Source organism: Gobius niger, assembly GCF_951799975.1.
Source record: "Gobius niger genome assembly, chromosome: 18".
Classification (NCBI taxonomy): Eukaryota; Metazoa; Chordata; class Actinopteri; order Gobiiformes; family Gobiidae; genus Gobius; species Gobius niger.
In genome coordinates, this window is record NC_136869.1 from 575008 (window position 1) to 583802 (window position 8795).

The 8795-nt window shown below is 46.2% G+C and overlaps 1 protein-coding gene across 1 annotated transcript; it reads right to left on the minus strand.

Annotated features, from left to right (window-relative positions):
• Nucleotides 1-1017: 1017 nt before the first annotated feature.
• Nucleotides 1018-5137, minus strand: LOC306977846 (protein NLRC3-like; the record flags this gene model as incomplete). The annotated part of the gene is made up of 7 exons (XM_079576285.1): nt 4761-5137; nt 2747-4074; nt 2280-2632; nt 2029-2205; nt 1797-1964; nt 1672-1718; nt 1018-1598 (listed from the first exon to the last, which is right to left on the minus strand). The coding sequence occupies exons 1-7, from the start codon at nt 5059-5061 to the stop codon at nt 1018-1020; spliced, it is 2955 nt and encodes a 984-aa protein (XP_079432411.1). The 5' UTR covers nt 5062-5137.
• Nucleotides 5138-8795: the final 3658 nt, after the last annotated feature.

Here is an 8795-nt window from a genome sequence, read left to right on the forward strand (position 1 = left end):
CAAACCACGAGAGCCGTTTAAGCACAACTCACTGAAATATTAAAGTGATTTTACTTTATTCCATCTCGGGTCATTTCTAAACCGAGGACTCGTTTTAAAGCCTCACAGTTTGTATTGCAGACGAAACATTTCATTCACTGATGTTGAAGCCACGACTGTTCTTTACTTTTGCACAAAATCTGTTCCGTCTGAGATGTTTATATTTGTAATAAAACCAAATGAAGGTGTTTCGTTCCATCTACAGAAAAGGTTCATACTGTGTCTCAGTAGAAACTAGTAAAGCAGGTAAACTAACCCGTCTGCTTTACAAACATAACAATGGTTTAATAGTTGCACCGAGTGAGAGCGTTTTAAGACTTCATCACATGTGAATAAAGTCAGTCTTTTATTGCGTGATGAGTTTTAAAGTGTAGAGGTTATGCAGATGAAGTCACAGCAGGTGTAACAGTCGAGCTAAACACAGACCAGTCACCGGATTCTTTACAGATTTATGAGACTGTTAAATATGAAGCTTCAGAACCACATTTAAGGAAGGTTTCAGACAATGACATTCTTTTTCAGTTGCTTTCAGATAACAGTGCATTGATGGACCTGGCAGAATGAAATGGATGTACGGAGGAAGTTCACGGTGAATGAAGGAGCTGAAACACAAATGACACGACGCCATCACTGGTTAAGAACAATATATGTATTTTTACTCTATAAATGTTTCCACTGAAGCGAACACAGATGAAACACCATTACTGACGACAGAACAGCAAAGTCTGTCACAGTGAACGACCACTCACATTTTAGACAATTATACCAGATTTAATCACAACAGAACAGTTACTTTACAGCAGCTTCAATGAACAAATAAAGTCAATTGTAAAGTACAAAGTAAAAAAGAAAAATATATGAGGATGGGGTAACGAGACTGAAGTTGTTTATGTACAAGAACGACACGACTTTCACAGACAAAACAAAAAAAGGTAAATATCAATTAATCAGAAAAGGTTTGTCCTCCAGGGGGCGCAGTTAGAACACAGACAGTTTAGATTCAAAACTCAGTCTAAACCCTGGAAACAGCGGCTCAGTGAAGGAGGAGCTGAAGGTGTGGATATGGATCAGATCAGCATAAGTGATTCTGTAAAAGGACAAAACTCCAGCCTCAGAGTCCAGGAACACGCCCACACTGCCTGAGGGCAGAATCATACTACGATTAATAGCCATTCTACGTCCGTTTATACGTGATTGTGAGGGACAAGAATAGGACAGTCGAGTTTCTCTGTTGTTGTGAAGAACTGAGTACTGTCCCTCCTTGATCCTCAGACTCCAGGACTGATCATTGTCTCCAAACCTACTCTCTTCACTGTCTCCCCTGCGTCTGATTCTTCTGTAACTCACTGCTATATCAATGTCCTTCCAGCTCCAGTGGACCTCCCAGTAACAGCGCCCCCTCAGGCCAGTGGAGCTCAGGACCTGATACAGGTCTGTGAATCTGTCCTCATGATCTGGATACTGCTGCTCCTCCCACTCACAGCTCACAGTCTGTCTGTCCTCAGACAGAAGGAGACGTCTGTGAGCTGTGTTTGGATCTAGAGAGACGTCACAGGAATCTGAAACACACAAACATCTAACTATCTGTGACAGAAATATGATATAATATCTCATCTATAAAACAGTACTCACACTTCCTCAGACCTGGGACCATGAACTGTTGTCCAGCAGGATCCAGCCTGAAACACACCAGTCCAGTTTACTGCTTAAAGACCAGACCAGGACCAGAGGGGAAGGTCCTCCTCAGTCAGACTCACCTGAGAGAGTCCAGGGGCCCGTGTGGGGCCTGTAGAGCCTTCAGGAGCTCGGTGGAAGGTCCTGGATGGTTGTAGCTCAGGTCTAAGTCTCTAAGACGGAAGGAGGCGGAGCTTAGTGCTGAGGCCAGAGAAGCCCCGCCCCTCTCTGAGACCAGACATCCAGACAGCCTAAAGACACACAGCATTACTCTCTAATGTGACAGAGACAGAGTGCATGATGGGAGCGTCTCACCTCAGAGTGTCCAGTCTGCAGGGGGCGCTCTTCAGTCCCTCACACAGCAGCTCCACTCCTGAGTCCTGGAGGTCATTGTTACTGAGATCCAGGAGAGTCAGACTGGAGGAGCTGAGCACTGAGGCCAGAGGACCATCAGGACCACAGCATCGAGAGGTCAGACCACAGAGGGACAGACTGAGGAGAGAGGAGACAGTTACTGACCCTATCTGACAATGTTCCTCTGACACAGAAGGACAGTCTGGACTCACTTTGCTTTAGTGGAGGCTTTGATGACCGGCAGCAGACCCAGGAGAGCTTTCTCTGAGTTCTGGCATTTCCTGAGGTCAAAGTGCTCCAGGTCTGAGTCTGACGACAGCAGGAGGAAGGACAGGGTGGACCACTGAGCAGGAGACGTGTATCTGTCAGAGAGACCTCCTCCTCTCATGGCCCACTGTATCTGCTCCACCAGACTGCGGTCGTTCAGCTCGTTCAGACAGTGCAGCAGGTTCAGGCTCCTCTCTGCAGACACGCCCTTTTCATTCAGCCTCTGTTTCATGTACCAGGCTGTCCTCTGATTGGTCCGGTCACTTCCTGTTTCAGTCAGCAGACCCTCCAGCAGCCTCTGATTGGTCGGCAGAGACAGCCCCAGGAGGAAGCGCAGGAACAGGTCCAGGTGTCCGTTTGGAGTCTGTAAGGCCTGGTCCACAGCAGAGCGGTAGAAGATCTCAGAGCTCACAGAGGAGCGTGATGTAGACAGCAGGTCCTCCTCTGGGTCAGGGCTCTCAGAGGAGCGTGGTGTAAACAGCAGGTTCTCTCCAGAGCTGTAGAAGGTCTGATGGACGTGAAGTGCAGCCAGGAACTCCTGCACACTCAGATGGATGAAGCAGTAGACCTTCTTGGGGCCTTGGCCTGGCTGCTCTGTGAACACCTGTGTAAAGACTCCGGACTGAACGATCTCCTCAGCTTTCAGCCCACACTCGCTCAGGTCACTCTGGGAGAAGATCAGCTTTCCGCTCAGCAGCTTCTCAAAGGCCAGTTTTCCCAGAGACTTCACCATCTCCCTGGTCTCTTCAGTCCAGGGATCATCTGACTCTTCTCGACCTTCATATTTCTTATTCTTGACTTTGACTTGGACCACCAGGAAGTGGACGTACATCTCAGTGAGGGTTGTTGGAAGATCTTCAGTGTTTGTGTTTATCAGATGGAGCAGAACATCAGAGATGATCCAGCAGATGACCGGGAGGTGGCACATGATGAAGAGGCTCCGTGACGTCTTGATGTGGGAGATGACTTTGGGGGCCTCGTCTGTGAACCTGTTCCTGAAGTGCTGCTCCTTCTGTTCGTCGGTGAAGCCTCGCACCTCTGTCACCCTGGAGACGCACTCAGCAGGGATCTGATTGGCCGCCGCGGGGCGTGTGGTGATCCAGAGGCGAGCGGAGGGAAGCAGGTTCCCCTTGATGAGGTTCACCAGCAGCTCCTCCACTGAGGCGCTCTCTGTGGGATCCCTCAGGCCCCGGGTCCTTCTGAAGTTCAAAGGAGTCCAGGACTCGTCCAGACCGTCGAAGATGAAGAGCAGCTGGAGACTGTTAAAGCTGAAGAGATCTTTGGTTTCACTGAAGCAGTGGTGCAGCAGCTCCACCAGGCTGAACTTTGAGCCTCTGAGGTCATTGAGCTCTCTGAAGGTGAGGTAGAGCAGAAGCTCCACGTCCTGGTTGGCTCTGCCTTCAGCCCAGTCCAGACTGAACTTCTGAGTCAGCACCGTCTTCCCCGCTCCGGCCACGCCCTTCGTCAGCACCGCTCTGATTGGCTTTCCTCTCTGGTTAGTGCCTTTGAAAATGTCCTGACAGTGGACGGTCTTCTCCTGGCCTGACCTCCTGGAGTCTCTCTCCATCTGTCGGACCTCATGCTCCTCATTGACCCGCCCAGAGTCTCCCTCAGTGATGAAGAGCTCAGTGTAGCCGTCATTAAACTCCATCTGTTTCCTGGAGCTCACTCCCTCAGACAGAAACTTAAACCTCTCTCTCAGCTCTGATCTCAGGTTGTCTTTACTCACTTTAAGGATTTCTGTTGAACAGACACAGTTACACATGAGACGGTTCTTTCTGACACACACGGCAAATCCACAACTCCTGAATTTCAAAGATCGTTTTCTAAACATTGGCCAAACTGATGAATGTTCAGGCTCTTAACACTTCTCCGTTGGGGAGGTTTATGACACTTTTCCATATTTGAGACATTTGATTTTGCATCTGTGTCACTTATCAAAAATATTATTAATATTACTTCCTTCATGAAATCGTTTTCTACGGAACATAAGGGTTAAAGGGTCACGGCCACATTAGATCCAGGAGGCTCCAATCCTGAGCCCAGTGTGTGAGAGTCCGGTCCTGCTACAGTTCAGAGCAGGATCACAGTCAGACACTGAGAGCTGCTCCATGTCACACTGCAAGGCTTTAATCAGGACGTTTGCTCTTTTTAACCCTCGTCTGATCAAAGGGGTCAGACAGAGGTGGAGGAGGAGGTGGAGGAGGAGGTGGAGGAGGAGGTGGAGGAGGAGGTGGAGGAGGAGGTGGAGGAGGAGGTGGAGTCCTCCAGCCTGATGGAGAAACACGTCTCTGACTCAAAGGTAAACTGGGTAAGATATGGATTATTTACTAAAGTTACAGATCTATGTTTTTAATCAAAGTCTCAACAACCTTTTACAAAAGAGGACACAGAGACAGAAGAGGAGGGTCATAGGTCATTCTTACCTTCGGGGTCATAAGGGCATTCACACAGCTCGTCCGCTGTACTGTTTTTGTCCATTGTCCTCAGTATTTTCTTCATGACTTCGATGGCGAAGATGCCGTAAGTGTCTAACATGACCTCCACGATCTCAGCCTGGGATTTTTTCTCTAATTTACTTCTCTTCATGACCTCAAACTTTCTTTCTTTCTCCAACAGAGTCCTGTCTCTCAGGTGCAGTTTAAAGTTTGTAATATCTTTATCGCTGAAGTCATACACAGCATTCTTGAGGGCCGTAACCACAGAAGGAGGGTCTGATGTGGCCATGGCTCCAGCTTCAGTTCACCTACAGAAGAAAAGACCTTTATAAAAAAGGACAAATGTAACAAACTTATTTTTAAAAGGTTAATGTGATCAAAGAGATAAAAATGCATTTATCAATTCACAACCATTTATTCTGTTGACACCGTCTTTATCAAGTCAAGTTTTGTGTCTAACCCGTGTGTCTGCATGTGAGATGTGTGTCTAACTTTTGTGCCATTTGTCAAACCATGTGAATGATCTGAATTTTTGTTTCTCTCATCCCTGATTGTGGAGCGAGGGGCGGGGGAAGAAGGGTGGGACTACAGCTTCAGTGGGTCTCATCAGCAACAAACTTGATGAAGAGGTTTGAGTCGTACTTTGGAGTGCAGTCATGGGTCAGCAGAGTGAACAGGAGGGGGCTCAGCACTCAGCCTTAGGGAGCCCCCGTGTTCAGTGGGATGGTTCTGGAGGTTCTCTCCATCAGAAAGTCTAGCAGCCAGTTGCACAGTGATGTGTTGTCCCCCAGGTGGAGCAGTTTGTGTATCAGCTGCTGTGGGATTGTAGTGTTGAATGCTGAGCTAAAGTCTAAAAACACATTCTAACGTCGGAGTCCTTAGTTTCAAAGTGAGTGAGGGCTGTATGAAGCGCAGTGGAGATGGCATCTTCAGTTGAGCGATTGGACCGATAAGCAAACTGGTCTGGGTCCAGGGTGGGAGGGAGAACAGACTTGAGGTGGTCCATGACAAGCCACTCGAAGCACTTCATTAGAATTGGAGTGAGTGCTACTGGGCGGAGTCGTTAAAGCAGGAGGGTGTGGACTTCTTTCACCAAAATCAAACTTTTCTTTGCATTTCACATAAGTTTAAAACATCCATCCATCCATCTGCTTCCACTTATCCGTTTCGTGGAGGCAGCTTCTCAGGCATAAAAATCGCGCTTAAAGCCGTTAGTTGGACGCTTGTGCTTATTGAACACAGACGCTTGTCACAATGTCATCGAGTGTCAAGACGCTCTGAACGAGCATCAGCTCAGAGTGTGTTCTGGAGCATAGTCACATCTTGGAAGGAGCTCTTGCCTGAAAAATAACTGCTGTTTTGGGGCTAACTAGTCCCTCTTTGCTACTGCCATTTCAAGATTCAAGATTTTTATTTGTCAAACCATGTGAATGATTTGAAATTATGTTTCTCTCATTTTTGTTTTTCTTTTTTCTATTGGGCATGTTTGTAGTGTCCCATAGTCTTGTATTTCTATGTCTCGATGAGCCAAACATGAATTTCTACCTCGGTAGACAATAAAAATCTATTCTATTCTTTTCATCCTTGATTGTGGAGCGGGGAGAGAGGGAAGAGAGGTGGGAGGGAGGGCAGGGAGTTCAGCTTCCCGATGGCCTTGTGTATGAAACTGTTCTTCAGTCGACTAGAACTGGCCTGTAGATTCCGCAGTCTCCTCCCTGAAGGCATTACCTTGAAGAAACTGTGATGGTGTGTAGGTCCCCTTTGCAGGTGAGACGGGTGGAGAACATGTCCTTAATAGAGGGGAGAGGGGCTCCACAGATCTTCTCCACTGCTCTCACGATGTGCTGGAGGCTCCTTCAGCAGGAGGCAGTGCTGGCGCCGTGCCACACGGTGATGTCCAACGGATGTTAAACTATGTCCCATGGTCTCCCCAGTGTTTAAGCCCATATCCAGCCCAGACGCTTCAATAAACGGACATTATTTGTGCCGGTGGCAAGTGGCTATTCTAGGTTGGGTTCACTTGTTACAATTACCTACAGCTCATTGTTGATTAAAAGTCTGCAATAAACCACGTGTGTCCAGCCCAGCTGAGTGTGTGATCATTGTTAAACGAATGCTTTATGTAGCTGGTGACTTAATTGACTTTATTCATGCATATTTCTTGTCTTCACATGATCGATTGGAGCTTTAGCTTGTAGCATTAGCCTTCTCTGGTGGGAATGCTCAGGGCATGATCCAGGCCCAAACACATTCCCTGCACAGATTCAGCCACTGAAATAAGCTTTTAATCCTGAAAATTGATGTGTGTTTTTGCAAAAGTCAGAAAAGAAGCTAATCCTCCATGTTTTACATCGACAGCATAAGATCTACACCGCCGGTGGCTCTGCTCTATTGTCACTGTATCTGATCTTCTGCAAAACGACTTCTGTGTGAACGGCAGGTTGCATTTATCCGACACACTTTACAAATGCCTGCAGTAAAGTAGACCGGGGCTCACCTCCCTCTCCAAGGCTGGACTCCACAGAGACACGTTTCTCATAGAGACCTCGCTGCTTCGGCTCCACAAGAGTCCATAGTCTAAAAAAACTGTCTCTTTTTTTTTGATCATTAAAGTGCCAGGTTTGAATGCTTTTGAAAATGTGACCTTTTTACAAGTTGATCAGTTGCAAGTTGATCATTTGCATTATTACCATTTTTTTCAGGGAAGGAACAAATTTAATGAAGAAATGTTGGAAGAAAAGAAAAGTGTTTTTTTATTTGAATATTTAAGCTGCTTAAAGGAAGTAACATAGGAGAAGGGAACGTTCCATAGCAGTTTGACTGATTTCACATTGACTTAACATGGTTGCACAGTTTCAAATTGTTGTCCTTTATCTATGTCACTTCCTGTCAATGTCCAATTATCTAATGAGAGAAAATTATAAACTATTTGAGACCATAAGAAAAAATAAATGTTCCCTGTGCCACTGGCTGCAATACAAGCCCAAAGGATGATTGATCCACCAACAGTCTTTGTAGAAGGTTCATACTGTCTTCTTAGGTTAAGGCTATTATAGTTTTGTTTCTAATAGTAAGACAGAAGGTTTAGTTTACCTGCTTGACTAGTTTCGATCACTTCCTGTGATCTTCCTCAGAAGCGACACCTGGTGGTGGAGGTGTCGTGTCGTAGGCAGTTTACATGGATTTTCCGGTCAGTAGGGAGAGCTTACGCCCCCTACTGACTGGCGCCTTCTCCAGGACGGCGTCCCAAGTGTGTGATAAGGTGTACGCTCCCTCGTCCCGGTTCATAGATGTTGGTGCACGTTTCCTGATCTCGATGGCTTCTCTGATCCAGCGGTGATACTTGTTACTTTCGGCACGGATGACCCTGGCATATTCCCAGTTCATGATGTGTTTCTCCCTCTTACAATTATCTGATATGGCTGATTTGAGATTTTCTTGCATTGCTTGTTCTTTTATTGCTCTTGTTTGTCTGTTGGATGTCTCCTTTTCACATTCCTTCTGGTGTTCTTTCTTTCGTGTGCTGAATGATCGCCCCGTCTCCCCCACATATGTTTTATTGCATGATAAGCATGGGATTTCGTATATGACGTCACATTTCCGGTCCTGATGGATGGTGTCTTTGGGTCTGACTAGGAGAAAAGTTATAGGACTGCCTAAAACTTAATGTGTTTTGGAGATTATTACACAACAATTTAAATAAAGCCACACACTTTGGGTTGAGCAGCTTTTAATGCTACTGGTTTATGGTTTCATAGTTACTGAGTAACAACACTTACGCTACAAGGAAGAACTTCCTCACAGCCACATTTTAGAAGCAGCTTTGCTTATCTCTGTCAAGCAGTGCTCAAAGTACAAAGTACAAAGTACAAAACAGAGCTGTTTCAAAGCATGGAATCTGGAGGAAAGACCACGAGACATGTTAACATTACTGGAATTAAATGTTCATTTAAATGCAGGTACAGCTACAAAACTGTGGCAGCAGATAAAACGTTACAACATTCAGTAACAGAGTTTGATTTA